This window comes from Octodon degus, unplaced genomic scaffold, assembly GCF_000260255.1.
Source record: "Octodon degus isolate 3935 unplaced genomic scaffold, OctDeg1.0 scaffold00169, whole genome shotgun sequence".
Lineage (NCBI taxonomy): Eukaryota > Metazoa > Chordata > Mammalia > Rodentia > Octodontidae > Octodon > Octodon degus.
In genome coordinates, this window is record NW_004524745.1 from 147,533 (window position 1) to 170,466 (window position 22,934).

The window sequence follows — 22,934 nt, forward strand, 5'->3', positions numbered from 1 at the left end:
TATGATGCAAGTCTGACCTCAATTCATTAAGCATTTTTCAGGTATCTGTATTAGGCATTAAGTTGGGCATTGGGAAAGTACTAGTCAGGGTTCTACCTTGAGAGTCCGATTATTGAGATGAAGAGGAGTGAAATGAGATAGAACACAGTATGTGGGACAACTAGAAAATCTCAGGGTTTTGTGAGCTCTGGTGACACTTTAAAGTAGCCTAAGGCATTACAGAAGATTTCTGCAGAACTGGGGATTGAACTCAGGCCCTTGAACTTGCCAGGCAAGCACTTAGTCTACTGAGCTATCTCCCTGACCCCTACAGAAGAGTTTTTGAAGAGGCGACATCTAACTATTGAGGGAAGATGAGAACTAGTTAGTAAGTCTAGAGGGCAGTGGACAGAGGTGAGGCTCTAAAAGGCGGGGCTCGCCAGATCAGAGGATCACGCATGGGAGTAGGAATTTTTTTTGACTTGAACTTGCACCTTAGAACAAGTAGGAAAAATTGGACAGTGATTGGCCCAGGGCTGTAGAAGCATTAGCTCCTTGGAAAAACATGCCCGCTTGGTGCCTTGTGATCAGCACTCTATGGATCATTAGCTGAAGGAGATACCTAGTCCCGTAGGGAGGTGGTGCGGCTTCAGACAGCGGCCGTGAAGGATCTGCCAGCTTCCAGCGCTCCAAGCCCGCGGGCTGGTCGCGAGAGCAGAGTGGCCGCCCCGGAAGTGACGTACTGCCCCGCTGGCGTTGCGGAAGTGGAGATGGCGGAGCTTTACGTGAAGCCGGGTGAGAGTGCGGCTGGCCGGGTTGGGACTCACCGTTTACCTCCCTGAACCGCGATACAACCTTTGGCGGCAGAGTCTCGGTCTTCTTTACACCTGCCCTCATCTCTGCAGGCAACAAGGAACGAGGCTGGAACGACCCGCCGCAGTTCTCTTACGGGCTACAGACCCAGACTGGTGGACCCAAGCGCACGCCGCTCACTAAGAGGGTCGCCGCCCCCCAGGATGGATCCCCTAGAGGTGCGTGGGGTCCCTACGCGCCGAGGCCCACAGAATATGGGCGGTCCCAGGGTCAAGCTTGTTTCCAGCACCTGTTTTTCTCCTCCCGAACTCCAGAAGAGGTTGGGTCCTCAGGAAGGGGGTCAGAGCCAGGAGCTTTTCCGAGTTTTCCTTCTGCTACTCAGGTCAATAAGCGGACTTTTGCATTTAAAAAGTACCGTTTTCATCCTATGTGATCTCATAACACTATGCCCAAGCTATTTACATTACTTAGAATTTCTTGTCCAACCCAGACCTCTTCCCAAAATCCCATAGTGTACATGTGCGTTTTTGTGTCCTCACTTGGGTGTGTAATAAACACCTCATATTTAGTTTATTTATTTATTTTTTTTGGCGGAACCGGGGCTTGAACTCAGGCTCTTGCGCTTGCCAGGGAAGCGCTTACTCCACTGAGCCATCTCCCCGGCCCAACACCTCATATTTAACATGCCATTTTTTCATTCATTATCTTTTACTAAGCATTTATTAAGAGGGCAAACTAAACAGACAAATGGCCTGTTTCTATGAAATCTATACTGTAGCACTGAATATAGATAAATTGGTGGCAGGGCTTGTAGAGAAGTAAAACCGGGCGATGTGTTATTTTAATTTTTATTTATTTGGTACAGGGTCTCATAACGCAGCTCCTATTCATAGTGCTCCTCCTGTTCTCAGCCTCCCTGGCGCTGGGATTACAGGTGTGTGCCACCATGCCCGGTGGGGGAGGGGCAGCTCAGCAGGGCTTGCATAGCATGTGATACAGGGCATTGAACCCCAGTCCGTATACTTGCCTAAGCAGGCACTTAGTCCACTGAGCTCTCACTAGCCCTAGGGCAATGTGTTATACTAGAGGAGTTGACATTTGAGATCTACATGATTAAATCAACCAAGCAAAAATCCCAGCACTCTGAGAAGGCTGACGCAGGAGAAACACAGGTCCTGTCTGGGTAACAGAATGACTCTGAGATCCTGTCTCAAAATAAAAATTTAAAAACAACTGGGGGTGGCTGGCCATGGTGGTGCACATCTGTAATTCCAGCACTCAGGAGGCTGAGACAGTAGGATAGCTGTGAGTTTGAGGCCATCCTGGGCTCCATAGTGAGTTCAAGGACAGCCTGAATTACAGAGCCAGTCTCAAAAAAAAGCCAACCAAAAACCAACCAACAAACAAAAACCAGGACAAAAGGCTGGAATGTATGTAGTTCAGGACAAAGGCCCTAGATTCAACCCCCCTCTCTCCCCTAAAGATCAGGTTCAAGAGCATTTCAGGCATAAGAAACAGCTAATGCTAAGGTCTTAAAGACTGTTGGCTAGTTCAGAGACTGAAGAAATAGAATGGCTACAGTGTAGTAAGTTATGCCAAGATGCAGAGTTTTATTTTAATTTATTTAAAGTTGAAAGGTACTGGAAAAGTTAAAGGTTGCCTGTTCATTCCCCACCCTTGAATTGCCCAGGCCAGTAAGTGAGCTGTAGTCTACTGAAAGGGACTTGGGCTTCATTTTTTTAGCAGTCTTCCATCCTTTTCCCCTGCAAAGGAATGATGCAGGGTAGTGGCAGCAAACCTGTGTCATGTGTGCTGCAGTGGGGCTGTATCACTTAAAGCTTTAAAAGATTATGGGACCATTAAATTTGGTAGGCATTGCAGTTGTTAAGATGACCTTAATAAGCAGTCTCTGTGGATTTGGTGAAAACAAAGTCAGCAGGAATGAGCAGAAGCTAATGTGAAAAATGCAGAGTAATTATTGACCATTCAGGAAATTTTGTTACATAGAGGATCTGAAAGTGAAATAATGTAAAGTAAGGGAGGGTTATTTTGGGCAGCACTGTATATATACTGCAGCATGTTTATGTGCTGATGATTCAGTAGACAGCCAGAACTAATGATTTGGGAGAAAAGGGCTAATTGCAGGAGGGAGGCCTAAGGAAGACAGGAGAGGCTGGTTTGTGACTACAGTTGGTGAGATGGCTTTCGAGAGCAGCAGGAACCTTTCATCTATAATGGGTGGGGCTGGGGAGGGAGTAGCCAGAGATGTAGTTGGGTTAGTAGAACCAGTGGCGGAAAGATGAGAGTTCCTGTTTGATGACCAGTATTTTTGCAATGAAATATGAGGCAGTATAGATGTGAAAAAACAGTAGAAAGAAGATGAAAAAATAATTATGAAGAGTGGGAAAATGTAGTGTGGTGCACCTTTTAAAATCTGGCCATGGGGCTGGCGAGATGGCTCAGTGGTCTAAAGCACCTACTTGGAACAAGCTTGGCAAAGTAAAGGGACCGCGGTTCGATCCCCCAGCGCCACATGCCAGCCAGCCTCGCCCCCTGGTGGGCTGAGCTGGCCCCCCCCCCCCACACTCTAAATAAATAAATGTTAAAATCTGGCCATGGAAAGTGTTAAAGTATAAAGTATAACAGCATGGTTTTTTCCTACAACTGCAAGCACTAGTCTGAGTAGTAGAATGGCTTAATAGAGAGACTGGAAGAGAGTAAGCAAGAGAGAAAGTGAAGGATGGAGGAAAGAGAAAGAGAGTAAGAGTGAGTGATTTAGTATCACATCAAGTTTGAAGCCAGACTGGGCTACATAGTTCATGGCCAGCCTGAACTACATAGCAATACCCTGTCTTAGAGAGAAAGTGTTTATAAAGGACTGATTTTTATTTCCCCACAAAATCTGAATAGTTGAGCTGGAAGAAGGAATGATCAAATTTTGGAGGTGCTACAGTACTATGAGCAAAACAAAGGGAAATGAAAGGTAGGACACAGAGATCATAGAGAAATAACAAGTCAGGTAATCAAGAGGCCAGATGATTAACGCATTAATTATCCTTGCAGATGATGATGCCTAGAAGGTTTTTTTTTGGTACCAGGAACCAAACCCTGGACCTCATACTTGCCAGGCAGCCACTGCACTCCTGAGCTATAGCCCTGGCCCACCTAAAAGTTCTGAACTTTCCTCTTCCAGTCTTTCTCAGTCACTGACATCAGAAAATAAGTCATCTTGACTTCTCTCCCTCACCCCCAACCACCACATCCTGTGGTACCACACTCCTCCTACGTAAAATCTCCGAAAATTTGTGATCGAAATTTGTGATCCCCCTGCCATAGTCTTCTGGAATATGAGAATGTAAGCATGTACTACCACACCTGGCTTTCTCCCAGGACTTCTGATATGCTAGCACTCTCCCACCAAAGTACATCCTAGCCCCCCCCCTTTTTTTTTTAGAGGGGGGTTGTCTTACTAAGTTGCCTAGGTTTTCCTTGAACTTGTGATCACTATGCTTCAGCCTTTAAAAAATTATTTAAAAAAAAATTTAATTATTTATTTGGTACAGGGTCTTGCTACACAGCTCCAACTTGTAATGAGCCTCCTGTCTCAGGCTCACCAGTGCTAGGATTACAGGCGTGTACTAACATGCCCACTTTTGTTGGCCGGCACGGTCTACCCAGGGCTCTGGGGCCTGCACAGCCTGTGGTACGGGGGATCAGACCTGGGTCCTTGTGCTTGTCAGGCAGGCACTTAGACCACCCAGCTATCTCCCCAGTCCCACTCAGCCTCTTTATTTTTATTTTTATTTTATTTTTCAGCCTCTTAAATAGTTGTAATTACAGATCTGTACCACTGTACCCAGTTTGACACACACTTGAATGAAATGAGTTACCCCATAGTCGTCCTGCTTAGAAATGAGTTTAGAATTGTTTCTTATCTGCTTAAGCCATTTTGCTTTATCTTTTCAGTTGCTACCTCAGAGACTTCTGGGCCCCCTCCAATGGGGCCTCCACCTCCTTCAAGTAAGGCTCCTAGGCTCCCACCTGTAGGGAGCTGCCCTGCCTCCAGTGTGGAACCCATGGATTTCCCAGTCATTGAATCTGAGGCTTTGATAGAGGATGTGCTAAGACCTTTGGAACAAGCATTGGAGGATTGCCGTGGCCATACAAGGGTAAGACCTGGCACTCTGGGGGCAGAGAGGAATCCTATCCACAGCCAAAAGTAGGTATGGCTCCCAAAGGGAGACCCTGTGGGCAGTGGCTTTTAATTTTTTACAGTTAGGAAGGAGCCCCTTCAGAATCTGCTAAGGATTTCCCAAGAAGATGAACATAAGATTTCAAAAGTTCATAGATCTTCTCATGTCAGTCATAGAGGCTTATAGGAGTAAGATAAATTGAGCTCCCATTAGTAAAAATAGAAGTTTGATTTTCTATACGGCCAGGTCATACAGAGCATACACTGCTAATTTGGTTTAGAGAATCTGTATTTGTTCAGTGAGGGAGAGAATAAATTACTCAGTGTTTTCTAAGCGCTCTGGAAGCAAGAGATAAGGAAAGGGGAAGTACCACTGAAATTTTACCTTTTTGATTTAAAGTTTCCTTATTTGCAAAGTAGCATGATAAGCTTCTCAGAAGTCACTGATATTTAAAAATTCTACCTATTATTTGCTGTTTTTCTTGGGAGGAAATCCATAAACTTCCATCAGGTTCTCAGTAAGTACCTCTAACCTTTGTGTAAAGAATCAGAACTCTAGCATAGAGAGCCAAGCTAGAGAAAGTAGCTGCTTCCTAAGAGGTGCCGACTTCCCATCGCCCTCTTGGGCTACAAGCATTAAGTGAAGGGACTTTGGTCTTAGAAACAGGTATGTGATGACATCAGCAGACGACTGGCATTGCTTCAAGAACAATGGGCCGGAGGAAAGTTGTCAACTCCTGTAAAGAAGAGGATGGCACTACTGGTGCAAGGTATGGGTGGGTTCCTTGATATATTGGAAGTCCCTTGTACTGCCATAGCTGGCTGAGCTGAACAGGCAATGCAGATGTGACTTACTGGGAGGAGAGGCATGGAAGCTACTACTCTTTTATCCCAGTCTGCTTGCTCAAGTTTTCTCTCCTCAGAGCTTTCAAGCCATCAGTGGGATGCAGCAGATGACATCCACCGCTCACTCATGGTTGACCATGTGACTGAGGTCAGTCAGTGGATGGTGGGAGTTAAAAGATTAATTGCAGAAAAAAGGAGTCTGTCTTCAGAGGAAGAGACAAATGAAGAGAAATCTGAAGGAGCAGCTGAGGACCAGACCATTCTAGGCTTCCAAGAGGCTCTGTAAACCTGCAGATTCCCCAGACTCACACCATCTGCTAGGCCTTGGTGCGGGAGGTCTTCTCACTTGGCTCCCTTTTACCACCTGAGAGAATGTCCCATTGGGCCTGGGCTATAAGGAAGTCACTTGTAACTACAACATGCACTTCAATAAAAACTGTCTCAGTGGTGGGCACTGGGAAGGAAGCTGGTTCCTTTTGCTGTTAACTGTCCCATACCCTGTGAATTTCTGTTCTCTCTACTCAATGGAAGCCTCGCTGGGGTTGGCCATATTGGCCTCATTCTCAATGATCTTCCTGTTTCAGCCTTCTGAGTAGTAGGATTATATGCATGAGCTATCACACCCAGCCAAGATTCCTTTTTGCACTGTATCATCTTTGAGGTATATAGATGCTAGAGTAAAATTAGTGTGGGATTATCTATTGTATAAATTTGGCAGGGGGAAGGGTTGAGACAGTGTTATTGTGCAGTTCAGGCTGGCTTTGAACTCACTACTTGTCTTTAAACTTGCAGTGATCTTCTTACAGACATGCACCACCATGCCCAGTGCCTGCTATATAAATTGAAGGAGAAAAATACCACAGTACTGTGATTTGGAATCATGACTGTTTATCTGACCAAGCAAGCTGCTAATTTTGAGTGCCAGTGTGGGCCCTAATGTTGCAACTCTGAACATAACTTGGTTGGGGGGTGGTCATGATGAGCTATGCTGTGAGAAGGAAGGGTACAGGCTTTTCAGTGTTAGAACGAGAATTGGTACCAAAAGGAAAGAGGCACCGGCAAGGGGAGACAGGATGTCCATATCCTAGGACAACACCTTTCCTTCAGGAGTCCTGCTTAAGAATGGATAGAAGAGGGGCCACAGGGAAAAGGAGGCCTAATTCCAGGAAGGCTGCTTCCTCAAGAGAAACAGCAGCTGGAAGGACAGGCTATTGTTGTTTGGTTTGGCAACACCTATAGCTTGCCTTAGGCAATAATTACTACTAGAAGTAGGCCCAGGGGAAACTGGGAACAGATCAGAGTCCTCTTAACTAGGTCTACCGAGGCCCTCAGCTTTGTGGCTGAGGTGAGGTCAACATTGAGAACAATGGAGCCAAGACATTTCTTTGAATGTTTACTAAGCAGCCCAAAAGTGACACACACTCTCCCCTAGTCCCAGGCCTGAGCATGGAGCGCTGGGGTTTAGGGTGAGGACCCACAGACCAAAGAGAGCCAAGGGCCTGGCAAGTTGCCTGCTCCCATCTCTGGTCTAGCTGCCTTAGAAATAAAGGAGGTCCAGAACCAAGTCATCCCTTTCCCGATTAGATGAGGCCCCAGGAAGAGGTGGTGGCAGCAGCGGCATGAGGGATCCCTCTATAACTCCGTACACATGGTCATCTGTACAGGGTTAGATGTCCATTTCAAACTGTGCATCATCTGGGGAGAGAAAAGGCAAGGCTAGTTGCTGGACTGAATATCTGCAGGCCCAGCAGAAAGCCTGCCTGGAATAAAACTCCCACTCTACAAGGGCATTTAAACTCAAGGGCTGGGTATTTCTTAATTTGAGTTCTTGCTTTTCTTACCGAGTATCTCTTCCTCTGTCTCCTTCTGCTCCTTCAGCAACTCCAGCTTGGAGGGTGGGACAGTTGGAGTTGTGACCCCGGGAATCTGAGGGAGGCAGCAGGGGGGTGTCCGGGCAATGGGTGAGTTCTTGCATTCCAGCAGGAACTTTCTGTCGTAGATGATCCTGGTGCCTGTTAAGTGGTAGGGGCTGATGTAAGAGTCACAGAATACGATACACAGGTGACTAGGGTCCTTTTGGGAACTGGCAGTTCTGGTTGTGTGTCGCATTGGCTTGTGTATTAAAAGGTGGCGCATACCTGTAATCCCAGCACTGGGGAGGCTGAAAATAGGATCACTACCAATCTGAGCTGCATAAGACCCTGTACCAAATACATTTAAAAAAAAAAAATTTGCTCTCTAGTCCAGCCAGGATCTTTTTTTTTTTTTTTTTTTTGTGGAACCGGGGATTGAACTCAGGCCCTTGCACTTTCCAGGGAAGCACTTATTCCACTGAGCCATCTCGCTGGCCCCCCAGCCAGAATCTTAACAAGGGTCTTACAAGTCTGTCCAGCCCTGACAATCTCAGGCCTAGCCAGGTACCTAAGCACCATAAAGCAAGTAGAGCATTGCAGTCATCCAGGCAGAGGCAGTTTCAGGTCTCATTTCTTAGAGGAGCACTAAACTGAGCTCAGGTAATGTAAGCTGCTTCTCTAATGTTCTGGAGCTTCCTTGCTTTCCTCACTAAAAAGCCAACTAGTTAAGTGTTTAGTCCAGGGCTGCCACCTAGGCTCTTAGCTCCTGCTGCACGGAGGTGCCCATGGTCGTTTACCCTGTGAAACTCTACAACATGCTGTTCTTATTCTGACCCCTCCCAAGTCCTATAAGCCTCAGCCTAGCCAAAGAGGAACTCGGCCAGCACAGTGTCATCAAAGGGCCCCTCCCCTCCACTCACGTGGCCGGAACCTGGGTTAGGAGCCCAGCAGCTCACGATCCGAGGCTGCTGGCGCAGGCAAGTAGCCACTAGGCGGCCGCACACATTGCTCAAGCCCCTTACCCCAACTGCACAAGCGGCTTCTGAACATATAGGGCTTATTGAGACATTTGGTAGGCCCCTCAGCCCCTACTCCCAAGACAAATACAGTAAAGAAGCATTTGCAAGGCATCTAGAACCCAAGCTACAGTAATTATAGCTTAAGAGTCACCCGGAAGGCAGGATGAAAGCACTGCTGAATCACTTTAAGGTTTTGGGGAACTTAGTTTAGGCTTCAGACATTCTCCCCAAAGCTATAACCTCCAGAGGGTCCACAGACTAGTCCCCCGCCTAGCAAAAGCACGCATGACCCAGCCCCTCCCGCTGACCTCCTGGGGTCGTGGCATACAACGTGCCCCCCGGCGTGGTGCTGTAGAAGTCAGGCAGCCGGTCCCGACCCCCTGGAATAGGGCAGCTCGTGGACGTGGACATTGCGAGCGATAGGAGCAGGAAAGAAACCAGCTGGTGCTGCAGACGAGGGGCACTGCTTTGAGTCCCAGGCGGACTCCACCGACCACGTGCGGTGAAGGCAACAACACTACGACGACGTCACGCCCGGGGCGGGTCAACCGCCGTCACTCAGTACGACGGTCCCGCCTACTGGCTAGCAAGTAAAACCCTGATCTGAGGAAAAGCAGCTTTTAGACTTTCCCACCAGCTTTTAGATTTTCCTGGTCCAGCACTTGACAGTCTGCCTCTGACTGCTAAAGCAGGTTGGCCGGTTACCGCTTATACTTTGGTGCTGGCACAGCCGACCTTGCTATGCTGTATTAATTCACCCATTCTTTTTAAGCACTATCAATTGACAGCGAAGCAAGTAAGCCAAGAGAGGTAAGTATCTGTTCAAAGTCCCACATGTAGGAGGGGAGGAAACTGAGATTCAGTATTATCTGATTCCACAGTCTAGACCCTTCAGCACAGCATATGCTGTCTCCTATAAACACTGGGCCAGGGAGTGTAGCTCAGTGGTGGAAGGCTTGTCTAACATGTGGCGGACCCTGTGGTTGATCTCTCTAAGTCCCCAGCACCGCAGTAAACAGACAGTTGAAATAAGGATGAAAAGTACTTTGATGACCTGAGCACAGTGGAAAGGTCACAAGAGTACAAAGGCTTTCTGAAAAAATGATACTTTGAATAATTAAAGGATGATTAAAAGCGGAGGGATAGGAGAGGGTGCAGCTGTGAGACCGAGCGTGGAGAGGTCTGCCACTAACATCAAACTAAGGAAGGGCAGGGTTGCATCTAGGAAGATCAGAAAGTACTGCCTCTCCCCTCCCATGTAGGTACAGTGATATGACAGGCTAAAAGAGAGAATTAACTAGTAAGTCTAGTAAATGTAAAACATTGAAAATCTTGATTTTTATCCAGTTGTCTTTTTGTGTGTGTGTGTGTGGGGAGCACTGGGGCTTGAACTCAGGACCCTGTGCTTGCCAGGCAGGTGCTTATTCTACTGAGCTATCTCCCCAGCCCTATCCAGTTGTCCTCTACAGCTTCCTCAAAATCAGCAGTCGCCTCCCCATATCCAAATTAAAGACCACCTGCCTGTATGCATGCATTATGAATATTACTTCAGGTCTAGCTTTGCCAGATTTTCCCTTTGTTCTGATTTTCTTGATCCTTTAAGTAAAAAATTGTTTTATGAATTAGTGCTTCTCTAACATGCATGTGAATTTTCTAGAGATCTTTTTAAGTAAGTCTGATCTAGTAGGTCTGGGTTGCTTCAGGATTTTTGCTTGAGACAGGGTCTCCCTATGTAGTTCAAGTTGACCTTGAACTTATGCTGTAGCCCAGGCTGGCCTCAGAGGCAATCCTCCTGCCTCAGCCTTCTGAGAGCTGGGATTACAGGTGCATGCCACTTCACCAAACTTTTAGGATTTTTAAATACTAAATGGTAATGTGGATGTCACACGTCCTCAGAATCACATTTCAAATGGCAAGGATATATTTTATTGTTCAAAAAAGGTAAGCAAAAAGTGGTATGGGCCTAAATGAAGTATATTAACAGTGCTGGGGGGTAGGTTTTGGGAGCCAAAAATCCTCTGATAACTCAGCTTTTAAGCAAGGTAAAGAAGTAATCTGATCAGGTGGAGAATGGGGATATGGGAAAAGCACAGTGGCTACAGGGATGGAGATAACTACATGAATCAGATACACAGAGAATGACAAAGTGGTTTATTAAAGGACAGTGGTGGTGAACTTACATGATATGTGCTGCAGCAGCGTATTTATCATTGAAAGTTCTAAAAGGTTGACCATCACTGCCCTAGGATATTCCCAATCTTTGTAGCTACAATATTAATATAAGGCTTCAGGCAAGTACAGGTTAGTGGTAAAGCACTTGACTTTACTCGTTCACAGAACCACAAAAAATTGTTTAAAACATTAATGCAATAGGGAAGGCAAGAAGGGGATATCATGTTGGGGACTAAATAATCGGTATGGAATGCCCAGATGAGTATAGTAAGGAGCTAGCTAATACTAACCTGAAGTGCAGGAGGAAGAACTAGGCGAGCGCTTCAGATTTGAATGGAATAAAAGTCAAGAATATGGGATGAAATCATCTGGGGAGCAGGTACAGTGGAAGAGGCCAGAGGACATCAATACGTACTAAAGTAAGAAGATTCACTAAAGTATACTCAGAAGAAAACAGAAATACAGCTAGGTTTTCAAGAAGGATCCATGTGGGAGTAGGCCTTTCTTTTATGAGTCTACTACAAAATAACAGTAGCAGTTACTACTGTTACTACTATAATGAATACTGCTTGCAACTGGCTTTTTTGGAGATATACTGTGAAAGGGCCAGGGAACTTGCAAACAGGTAGCTTAGAGAGAAAGCTAGACTCATCATCCATGCAATGTGGATCAAGGAATAAGTCTGGACTAGCATAAAACTAAATATCCACAGATATAGAAACTTTAAAAATACACCCATGCCTAGCTTTGCTTCATCTCTGCCACTAGACAAATTGCTTTGAACTCAAACCATCAAGATAAACAAGTGAAAAGAAATCAGAACATAGGTTTGCAGTAAGTTTTATGCTCTTCTTTTCTAAAACAGGCCTCAAAGCCCAGGTTTATTTTCTCTTAGAGGCGCTCTTAACACACTGAAGATTTTTGACACTTAACACCACCTTTGTTCTAATTCACTTCCTACAGGAGTCGGTGAAGGTGAAGGCAGCTGCCTCTTTGTAAATGACAAGTTATTAAGGGTGAAGAGAAAACATAGTAGTGTTACCAGAGGCCCTCACCCTAGGACAGGGTTCACAGGGGTAATGTCATGACCAGCTGTACTTCTTGGTAGAAGTGCTTCTCACTAGTCAGAGGACGAGATGTTCAGAAGCTGTTTTCCTCTTTCTGGGTTGACAAAGTGGTTCAAAGGTCTTCAACAGTGGAACAAAACCATGCACACAAAGTATGCTCTCTTTGGCCTGAAACTATCATAGGATCTGTTTTTCCCTTTGTACAGGATAACTCAAACTAAGGATGGTCCCCTTGTGCACTAGGCTGGAGGGTTAGAAGAAGGGTTTGGCCACAATCTTCACAAACAGATTGAAACTATTTCCAAGCCCTGAGATTTCTTACCTCTGGTTAGGAGAGGCCATCATTGGTTGTCCAACTCTCTTCTTCGATCTGGTTAGTTGAGGTGATGGGATTTCCCCTTTGAGAGCAGGGACTGAAGAAAGCAGACTGGCCTATAAAAGGGCAAGTCAGCACACTGTAGCCACAACAGGTTTAAAGGATCTCACAACATCAGTAATTTTATTGGTGGAGGAATTTTAACACGTTGAGGACTACCTGAAACAGTTGATCCAGAAAACTTGATGATAGTTTTATTCCTTGAAAGGGCACCTACTCTCATGGGGTCTGACCTGTGCCTTGGCAGATGGTTCTTAATGATTTGAGGGCTCACTATACATGTGCAAAGTTTTCTTCTGCCTCCAATAAAATCTCAAAACAACTCCAGTTCTCAAAATAGCACTCTTGATTCTATATCAGAACCAAACCATAGCACTGTAAAAAATCTAATCGTTTCCAGTACCACATCATATATTCTCATTCATCAGAGAAGAAAATTTGTGTTTAGAACTAGAAGATTCTTCTAAGTGAAGCCCAGAAGGGTAGAACGACTTGTCTAAAAAATCATATAGCTTGAAGTGGAAGAAATGAAAATAAAATTTAAACTTCTGATTCTTGTTCGACTGTACCCATTTTGCCTCCCCCACCCCCATAACCCCTGTATATTTTGAAAGTAATTAAGTTCTTACCTCAGCTAGGTTTTATCCAATGTTCAGGTTGGTAAAATAGCAGTAAAGTAATGCCAGGAAGAGGCAGGCAGAGGAAGAAGAGATTATAGCAGGCGAAATGGGATTGGGAGTAGGCTACCAGGATCCAAACAGAAAAAAAGGAAGGCAGTGCTCGTAAGAGGGAAGGGAGGAGGGTACCCTAAAGAACTACTTCCACTGTGTAACTTCTCTTTCTGCCTATTCTCCTAGGGGTTTCCCCCTCCTTTCTCTTTATGGATTCTTATTCCTGATCTGAGAAAATTACTTGTTCTGTTGTCCTCTGGGTACAGAATATAGACTTAAGGGTTCCTTCAACAATTCAAACATTATAAATAGTTATGATAGAATAATTCTTACCCATTTGCCCCTTTGAATGATTTACTTAATACTCACTAGTGTATATTTCAAAGACAGTTTCACTAATTTTAAGTGATGATTTTTGTTACTTATAAGTGGAAATATAGACAGGTAGTGATCCCAAAGGGTCTTTATTCCCCCCAGGGGTCAGGAAGCTTCTTGAAAACATTAATCACTACAAATTCAACACCAGTGATAAAAAGTAGAAAATAAATTAGTTTAAGGAATGTTTATGTCTCTCACAGAACAAACATGATATGTCTGATCTGGTGCTTGCTTTAGGACCTAGATAGAGAAAATTAAGAATTCATGTTGGTATGAGAGTAGAAAAGTGGTGCTGCTTATACAGTACTGTATGTTAGTATGTATGTATGTATGTATCCATCCTTCTTTGACTACTATCAGCCTCAAATCTTATTTTTTTCTCAATATTGCTTATACATAAGACAAGGAAATTTAAATATATTAAAATACAAATAGATAGATGACTGTATTTTCTGTGGGATAGTTTTACCTTCTCTATTACATCAGCTTCTTTGAACACCCTTTATTTGGCCAATCCATTCCAGTGTTCCTGTGGTTAGTTTGTTAAACATATTGGCTCTTCATACTTGGGGCCATGGAACTAAGCCCAGAATTAGTTACATATTTATAAACATTACTTAGAAGATTCAACAGTGCAATAGAATAACAGGAGTCATGCCCTTATGTTCCAATTCAAAATTTAAAATGCCTTTAACACATCTTTTAGATATTGTTTAAAGAGTTAGGAAGCACAAAAAGAACCTGAAGCTCATAATTTTAGCGTTCTTAAATTTGTCCAGTATTAACTAATTTAAATCTACAAGTTTTTCTTTTAATCTTTTTTTTTTTTTTTGTTATTCTTTTTTCTCCCTTTCCCCCGCCTCTGCATAGCTTGGGATTGATCGGGGCCTTACACACACTAGGCAAGTGCTTTGTCACTGAACTGTATCCCCAACTCAAAAGTTCTTTTCCACATACTCATGACCCACAGAGGTGAAACCTAAGGGTCTGCATATCTGCTAAAGTCAGATAAGATAATCAGCAAGGCTTAAAGTTTCTCATGTGTAAAATGAAAAGTCAAGAAAGAAACAAGGAAATGTTAACACAGAATAAATAGATAACATTTTACAAAAGTACCTTCTCAATGGGCTTTAAAGTGTAAAATGTAAGAAGCATGTTATAAATACAGGATTCATAGTTTGGTTTAATATGAATGTGGTTTGGGTGGTACCTGCATGACCACTGAAAGGATCACACCCCACTTCTAAATACTGTTCATCTTTTTATTGAATATTCTGGTAAATATTTCACATTAATACAGGCTACATTAAGTAGAGCCACTATATGACAAGAAATTTACTCAATTTTTCCTTTTAAGTATGTAAACAATTATACATGTATTTACCACCCTAAAAGGCTGAAACATGTAATCATCTAATTCTCTTCTGCATACAAGTAGCGTTTGGTACGTTTAGCCAAAAGCACTGAGTTCATCTGATCTTAAGTTGAAAAATGGCTAAACTAACCAGAGAACATAATCAGTTGGGTAGGAAATCAATTTGTCCTTATACAATGGGCCATCAAATTTCCATTGCTAAAGCCTCAGAAAATGTCTTAATTAGGCACATTAAAAAAAAAAAAAATCCCCAAGGTTCTTCCAAGGTCATAGGTTTCTCATGGCTAAAAAGTAAAACCTTCTAACTGTTTAGTTGACATATTTGAGATGCATGTTTCCAATATGAGGTGCCCACGTGCCAGGCCAAATCTGAAAAGGGGGAGGAAAAATTGGAATTTCTAATTAGGAATCTTTAGACATTTGAAAAACGAATATATAAATGCAATGGCAATTCACTGTTTTTTGCCTAGGAAAAATACATACACATGAAATAAAATGTTTAGTAGCATCATCTTGATATTAATTCAGATCAAGGTGGTCACTATCCACAGAATTAAAAAAGAGTGACATGACAAGTCTGAAAAGTGAGAGAGTATTAGCCCATTTTACCTGCTGGGCATCAGTGCATTCAGCTGAATTTTGGATAACTTTTATCATAGGGTTCCAACCAGGATCTGTGCCGTGAAGTCCATTAAACAGTGGGCCTGCTGGAACATCAGCAAGCTGAGGATGAGACGGTATTATGGTGCCTCCATACATGGAAATTGGCAGGCCCTAAAAGAGAAGAAAAAAGGCTTAACTGTGAACTGATTATACACAATGAGTCAGTCCTCAATACCAGCTTATACCTCTTGATTTCTTCTCAAAGAACCCCAAGGAGCTTTCTGAGTACAGTGTGGTATAGTACTGAGAGACCAAAAGTACTTATCTGCATCTGCAACATTTTTCAAGACACAAAATAAAAAAACCCCAAAAAAGTCCAATATGATGACATCAAGAAATGTCCCATATTTGATGAAAATATGACACCATCAGCTTTCTTATATTTTATTTGCACTAGTATTTGTTGGCAGCAGGAAAAGGGAAAATCTAGCCAGGCCCAGTGGACAAGTCTGGAATCCCAGTACAGTACTGGGTGACTGAAGCGGCAGGAGCATGAGTTTGAAGCCAGACTTGGCTACATAGCAAACTTGAGGCCAGCCTAGGCGTAAAATCCTATTTGCATCCCATCCTCCACTCCTCAAAAAAGAAAAAATCTAAACAAATGTGTATAGCCATAATTTGGCTTTAAGGCAAGCAAGCAGACAAGAAGGCACTGGAGAGGTCACAGCCAGCCTTTAGAGGAGCAGAGGTCTCCCTCAGAGATGCGGGAACACAACACAAAGTAAGAAACCTCAACAACCCCTCAGGTGTTCTACTGGGATAGGGACGTCTTTAGGATAGTTTGAGGATAAACTGCTGTAGACAACATTACATACTCAAGTAACTGATTATAAGATCTGGTGGTCATGAAAACAAAAGGGAGAACACTATTTCTTAACATATTACTACACTGGCTGGCAAAATGTCAAACAAGTTCCAAAGATGTTTGTCAACTCACTTTAGAAAAATCCACAAAACCACTTGCGATAGGTTGGTGAAAAATGTTAGAGGGGGCTACCATTCCAGAATCATCTCTTTCCATTGGTTGATGCTGGGAGAATGTACTTGGGTCTGATAACTGTTGATGCATTGGATGATTCCCTATCACAGACTGTGACCAACCTGATAAGCCTTCTGGAAAGAAGAATTGAAAATAAGATTTGATATTTATTTAGATAAAACAACAAAACATTACCACTTTATTCTTTTATACCAAATTTTATCAAAATAATTCCCTAGGAAACATTATTATTTTTTTGAGACAGGGTCTAGCTTTGTAGTTCAGGCTGGTCCTGAACTCACTATGTAGCCCAGGCTGACCTTGAACTCGCCGCAATCATCCTGCCTCAGCCTCCTGAGTGCTGGGATTACAGGCATGCGCCACCACATCTGGCCCATCAGTCTTACAAACCAAAAGACAGCCCTACAAAGTTCAGTGAAGTCCTCTGAATACCCCAGACACCTTATGTCTCTAAAAGTACTCAAATGATTATCCCATTGTACACTGGAAAACCTAAAAGGTAAAGGAAGCACATTTGAACTTTTAATTTCAGATCAATTCTATATAACACCCCAACTAACATTCCAGATTCTGAGACTGGATTGAATTTCTGAAAAGTATAAACACCCTTCCTTGACTGAGTATTAAGTATAAAAACTAATTTCTTTATTTTATTTTTTAAGGAACGAATTTTTAATGGCTAGTTCCCACAACTTGAGATATTCCTGCAGAGAAGGAGCAAGGAAATTATACCTGATGCAGCATTGACACCAAATGACCAGATTCCACTGTGTCCAACGGGAGCAACAAAACTGGTCCCCACAGGAGCTTGTGCAACAGACCCTCCTTGCCGAATCCGGGCTAGCCTCTCTGTTCCAATGGGGGGAGGTATCTTTCGATCCTGACTGGCACTGCCTCCTCCTTTTGGTTGGCCCAGTGTTTGTGGGGCAGAAGTGGCTGAAAGAGGTGAAGATGATCCCGAAGAAACAGATGGAATAGGAGAGTCACCTGGTGGCAAAATATTTCTCTATTGTTTTATTACATATAAAAAAACTATAGGACTATGAGAAACCTTGTTGCAAAGATCTAGTCTGCAACATAATTTGGGCAACACTTTTTTTCTTCTTAGAAGCTCATTCAAATACAATAAACTTCTATAGACATTTTAGACTACTTCTGCCTATAGTAAGTGTAAGTAAATAGTCTAAAAACTTTTCCAAGGTGAATTAAACAAGGCTTGAAAGGAAAAAGACCACATTCACTCTGAAACATATGCTCACATTTTAAATTAATTAAAATATGGCAATTGTACAATACCTATTATTTAGAAAACCTTTTTTTAAATTTTCTTTTTAAAATGTATTTAGTACAGGGTCTACAGGGTCTCACTACACAGATTGGACTTGTAGTGATTCTTTCTGTTTTTTAGCCTTTCAAGCGCTGGGATTGCAGGTGTGCACCACCATATCCAGTCTCAGTTGTTGCCTCAGTGCACCTCGGAGGCAGGGCTGGCATGACACATCAGGAACTGAACGCTGGTTGCTGTGCCTACCTAAGTGCTTTAGTCACTGAGCTATCTGGCCAGGCCTAGAAGAACTTTTATACTTGTTACATTTTTCCTTTTTGATCTCCTTTCTACAGCCCTTTTCTCAATAAAGAAAGGTTAAACATCAGCAAAGCATTGTAGAACTCAGTTGACAGCTTTGTTTCTTAATTGGACTCAGGTGATTTGGGTAGTCTTCCCTGTTGAAAAGGCCAGTGCTGACTAACTTGTGATGTTCACTGAACAAAAAATTAAATACCATTAATTTAAAATACTGCATCTGTTATAACTCTTGAAATGAAAGTTACAAAAATAAACACTTAAATGGGGCAATAATACACTGACAAATATAAAATTAAATGAGAAATCATACCAAATGGATATTTCTAAATTAAGAGTTTTTTACAGGCAGTTCTTTTGTAAAACTACTTATATTACCCATTCATGGTCTAAGTCTTAATGTAGACATTTATGGTTTGGGAGAACAGCTTGATGCTTCTTCAGTTTCTACTACACAAACACCTGACAATTTTTTGAGATGACTACAATACAAACCTTGAGTACCTGCATACTATTTATTTTACTAAAATTACAATATAGTGTTCCCTGACACAAATGGGCTAACAACTTATTCAATAAGACTTTTTGGGAAGAGTTCCTCTAGGATTCCTACATGAGTTTGAAGTGCTTGTCCAAGGATGGGGAGAAAAATGTTGTCTGTTGAAACTAGGGGTCCCAACAGGAGCTGGCCCTTGCAGGAAAACTCTTGTCCCTGGTATGCCAGAAAAACTTGACAGAGGAGCAGAAGAGGATGATGGGGAGCTGCCTGATGGGTCAATGGATGGTAACCCTGAAATAAAACAGATTCAAGACATCGAATTAGCCAAAGCTTTATAATGAAAAGTATATTCATGTAGTTTATAGATGACAGCAAAAACCCATTTTTGTGATAGTGTATGACCAAACCAAACACCTTCTTACAGTCTGAAGAGTATCACCTCACAGCTCTAAATATAAGAAACTGAGACCCATGTTTCAGAACTAAAGTCATAGCCAGGAGTGGTGATTCATGCTTGTAATTCCCACACTTGCATCACTATGAGTTAGAGGCCAGCCTGGGCTATGTAGTAAGTTCACAGCCAGCTTGAACTACCCAGAGAGACCCTGTATCAAAAAGCAAACAAAACAACTGAAGTCACCTGAGATAATATTTTCAATAAATCTCAAAGCTTTTAACTGAATTAGACATGAATGACAGCATACTGTAATAAGTGGTACCCACAGAAAATGTGTTCTGTCTCTTGTGGGATATCTCAAAGGATATTTTGTACATAATTATAGCTGTTTCCTACAGAAGTTGAGTTAATAAGAATCTACCAATGTTTTTTTCCTCACAAGGAGGGAAATCATATTATTAGCTAAAGATAATTTCTGTATTCTGACAGTAAAATTGCAAACCCTACCAAGTTTATGAGAGCTGGGCATGTTGGTGCATGCCTGTAATCCCATCACTTAGGGTATTGAGTTTGGGGCCAGGCCGAGTTATATAATGAGTTCAAGGCCAGCCTGAGCTGCATAGTAAGACCTTATTTCAAAACAACAACAACAACAACAACAACAACAACCAACCAAACAAACAAACAAAAAAACGCAAGAAAACAAAACATCCCCTAAACGGTTTCTATGTAGTTTATATAAATCAGAATTTAGCAATCCTTTCAAATGCCATTGTTTTCACGGGATAGTGTATTGGGAAAAAGGGACAAAGGTCTGGAAAAAGATTCTAAGTGTTCATTTCAGGGAAAAGTAATTATTAAAAAACATAAAAAATTATTAAAAATTCTCTCAAGTTAGGTCTTGTTGTTCTTCAACAACAAATGATTCAGCACTTGGGAGATGGAGGCAGAAGAGGATGGCTGTGAATTCCAAGCCTAACCTGGTCTGCACAGTGAATGCAAGGCCAGCTTTGGCTACTTAATGATACCTTCCCTGCCTCAAATAAAACCAGCCAATAGCTTTGAAATATAATTTAAAAATCATATAATTTTCCCATTCAAAGTATAAAATTCAATTGATGTTAGTATTTTATTTCACTGATTTTATGTGACTATTATAAGTCATTCCTGTTTCCTTTAAAACAAACTCTGTGCCTACTGCCTATACTCACTGAAGACTCATCCCCATATTCTCACTTTTAACCTGTCACCAATCTGCTTTCTATATCTATAGATTTGCATATATATATATATATATATATATATATATTATAGAGAGAAAGACAGAGAGAGACAGAGAGACAGAGAGAGACAGAGAGAGAGAGAGAGAGAGGAAATACAATACTTGGTCTTTTTTTTTTTTGCGGAACCGGGGATTGAACTCAGACCCTTGCGCTTGCCAGGGAAGCGCTTATTCCACTGAGCCATCTCCCCGGCCCTAATACTTGGTCTTTTGTGACTGACTTTTCAATTAGTATAATGTTCTCAAAGTTCCTCCAGAGCATATCATAAATCAGTACTTCAATTCTTTTTTTTTTGCTGTACTGGGAATTGAACTCAGGACCTTGTTGTACTTGCCAGGCAGGCTCTGTGCCACTGTGCTATATCCCTGACCCCCAGTTCTTTTTTTTTTTTAGGCTCACATTTATTTATTTATTTTTGCGGAACCAGGGATTGAACTCAGGCCCTTGCGCTTGCCAGGTAAATGCTTATTCTACTGAGCTATCTCCCTGGGCCCTACGCTCAAATTTTCGATCTTCCTGCTTCAGTTTCCCAAGTAGTTGGCATTGTAAGTGTGCCATAGTATCTACCCATACCCTTAGTTTTTAACCTCATAAAAATAAAAATATTTATCTTAGTGCTGTGCCTGTAAAACCAGCTCCTCAAAAGGCTGAAGCAGAAGGATTGCAAGTAAAGAGGCCAGCGTAAGCAACTTTGTCTCAGAAGAGAAAAAGAGCTGTGGATGGGTGCACTAGTAGCGTACCCCTGGGTTCAACCCCCAGTATTGAGGGGGAAAAATGTAAAAAAACTTCAACTCAAGGGTCAAACAAAAACTGGCTTTAGGCCATTGTTTCTTTGCTGTACAGGGCACCACTGAGGCGCACCAAGAGCCACATGCTGGTAAGCCAAAGCTCTGGCACCACAGGTGCCACTCCACAAGTTCTCCACTGCAGCCTTGACTGTACTCAGCCTGGAGGGCCAAGTTACCCACCTGCTAAAGCAGAAATAGGATCTTCCAAGGTAGCCCTCCACCACTCATTGTGCCCTCGCAGCACTTTCTGGTGTGCCTACAACATCAGCTCTGTAGCCAGTTACTAACACAGGTGGGAGCATCTCAGCATTGTCTCATTCAAAGCACAGGCAACCCAGTTCTTTTAATTGCTAAATTATGAAAATGTTCTGCCTATAATCCTAGCATCTGAGAGGTCAAAACAGGCAGATTGTAATTTTAGGCCAGGTCTGTGCAATTTAGTGAGACTTTGTCTCAAGATAAAAACATTTAACAACATTAAAAAGAAGACACAAAAACTGAAAAAGATGCATCACCTTGCTTTTGTGGTAATGCTAAAGACTCCAGGTAAGCTACCTCCCAGCTCCTTTTATTCTCAGATAGGGCCTAAATTGTCCAGGCTGGCCTTGAACCTGCAACCCTTCTTCACTCAGTACCTAGAATTAACCTGCAACACCATACCTGGCTAGATATGTCACATTTTATCAACTGATGTACACTGGGTTTCTGCTTCTTAGCTATTATGAATAATACTTCTATAAACATTTGTATCCCACTTTTTAATTTATTTACTATTTTGCTTTGTGTTTTTTGAGACAGGGTCACTGTGTAGCTCAGGCTGGCCTGAAACTCCCAGAAATCCTCTTGCCTCAGCCTCCAGCATGCACTGTTGTTTTTAGATGCAGTCACTCTGTTGCCAGGGTACTTTGAAACTCCTATCAAATGATCTTTCTGCCTTGACCTCCCAAGTAGCTGAGATTATAAGTGCATTCCACTGTATCCAAATTGTGTATTGGTATAGACATACTGGGTATGATGGGAAAATATCTGAATGTTTAACTAATTTTTAAAAAATCACAGTAAAAAAGTTACCATTAATCTCCTTCAATACATTCTCCTTGCTTCAAACACTTTATCCCATCATTCCTGCCTGTTTCTGAAGCAGTTCTGGAAATCCTCTTTAATAAGTGTCCTTAGTTGTGTTGTTGTGGCTGTCTCAATGTACTGAACTAATTCAAAACTTTTATCACGATCCTCTTGATTTTGGGGAAAGAGCTAGAAGTCACAAGGTACTAGATCTGGTGAATAAAGTGGATAAAAACACACTGTACTTTTACAAATACTACAATGTTTTTCTTTTGGATGGCACTTGACAGGAGCATTCACCACCATGTAGATCGGACTCCTAGTGTTTCTCCTGTTCTCAGCCTCCCAAGCGCTGGGATTACAGGTATGCATCACGACGCCCAGTCTCAATCTCTTTCTCAGTATGCCCCAGGGTCAGGGCTCCCACAGTACGCTGGGGATTGAATTCCTGCCGCCGCACTCTGCCTAAGCAGGTGCTTTTAGTCTGCTGAGCTATCTGGCTGGCTCCTATTCACCATATTTTTCATCATACCTTGTAAAGGACTCTCAAAAAGAGGACTTCAAGAATTGCTTCATAAAGTGGCAGGCATGAAGAGAATGAGTGTGTTTAAAGTGAGAGGGATTAATGGCAAGATATCATTTTCTATAATAAAAATTATAATTTAAACACACATCAAGTATCTTGACCACCCCTGGTATATCTTCTCTTGAATTTAATTTAGGAATGAAATTACTGGGCCATATGTTTCATGTTGATCCAGTAATTTTACTCCTACTGTTTAACTTCCTGAGGAACTGTGACATTCTTTCCAAAGTGGCTGTACCATCTTACATTCCTGCCAGTAGCCATATGATTTTAATTTTTCCACATCCAACCCCATCTTAAGTATTATTACAACATCTTACCTGAAAACTA

General features: G+C 42.4%; 3 protein-coding genes across 6 annotated transcripts in view; 1 reads left to right on the forward strand and 2 right to left on the reverse strand.

The window, feature by feature from the left end:
- Positions 1-544: 544 nt before the first annotated feature.
- Positions 545-6,295, forward strand: Sra1 (steroid receptor RNA activator 1). The gene is made up of 6 exons (XM_012517369.2): positions 545-555; positions 614-774; positions 885-1,010; positions 4,759-4,961; positions 5,646-5,754; positions 5,908-6,295. The coding sequence occupies exons 1-6, from the start codon at positions 545-547 to the stop codon at positions 6,114-6,116; spliced, it is 819 nt and encodes a 272-aa protein (XP_012372823.2). The 3' UTR covers positions 6,117-6,295.
- An 83-nt stretch (positions 6,296-6,378) lies between these two features.
- On the reverse strand, positions 6,379-9,212 carry Eif4ebp3 (eukaryotic translation initiation factor 4E binding protein 3). The gene is made up of 3 exons (XM_004643225.3): positions 9,011-9,212; positions 7,672-7,842; positions 6,379-7,525 (listed from the first exon to the last, which is right to left on the reverse strand). The coding sequence occupies exons 1-3, from the start codon at positions 9,111-9,113 to the stop codon at positions 7,497-7,499; spliced, it is 303 nt and encodes a 100-aa protein (XP_004643282.1). The 5' UTR covers positions 9,114-9,212; the 3' UTR covers positions 6,379-7,496.
- Positions 9,213-11,903: 2,691 nt separating this feature from the next.
- Positions 11,904-22,934, reverse strand: part of LOC101560024 (ankyrin repeat and KH domain-containing protein 1) — a 133,257-nt gene continuing 122,226 nt past the window's right edge. The window contains exons 30-35 of one of the 4 annotated variants that reach the window (XM_023703388.1): positions 18,600-18,776; positions 17,137-17,391; positions 16,342-16,517; positions 15,351-15,515; positions 12,264-12,373; positions 11,904-12,035 (exon numbers count right to left, since the gene is read on the reverse strand). In XM_023703388.1, coding sequence (XP_023559156.1) covers positions 11,999-12,035; positions 12,264-12,373; positions 15,351-15,515; positions 16,342-16,517; positions 17,137-17,391; positions 18,600-18,776 — 920 coding nt within the window. In that variant the 3' untranslated portion in view covers positions 11,904-11,998. Of the gene's footprint in view, positions 12,036-12,263; positions 12,374-14,184; positions 15,111-15,350; positions 15,516-16,341; positions 16,518-17,136; positions 17,392-18,599; positions 18,777-22,934 lie in introns of those variants that run through there. The other 3 variants (XM_004643223.2, XM_023703389.1, XM_023703390.1) reach the window with 3 other exon arrangements.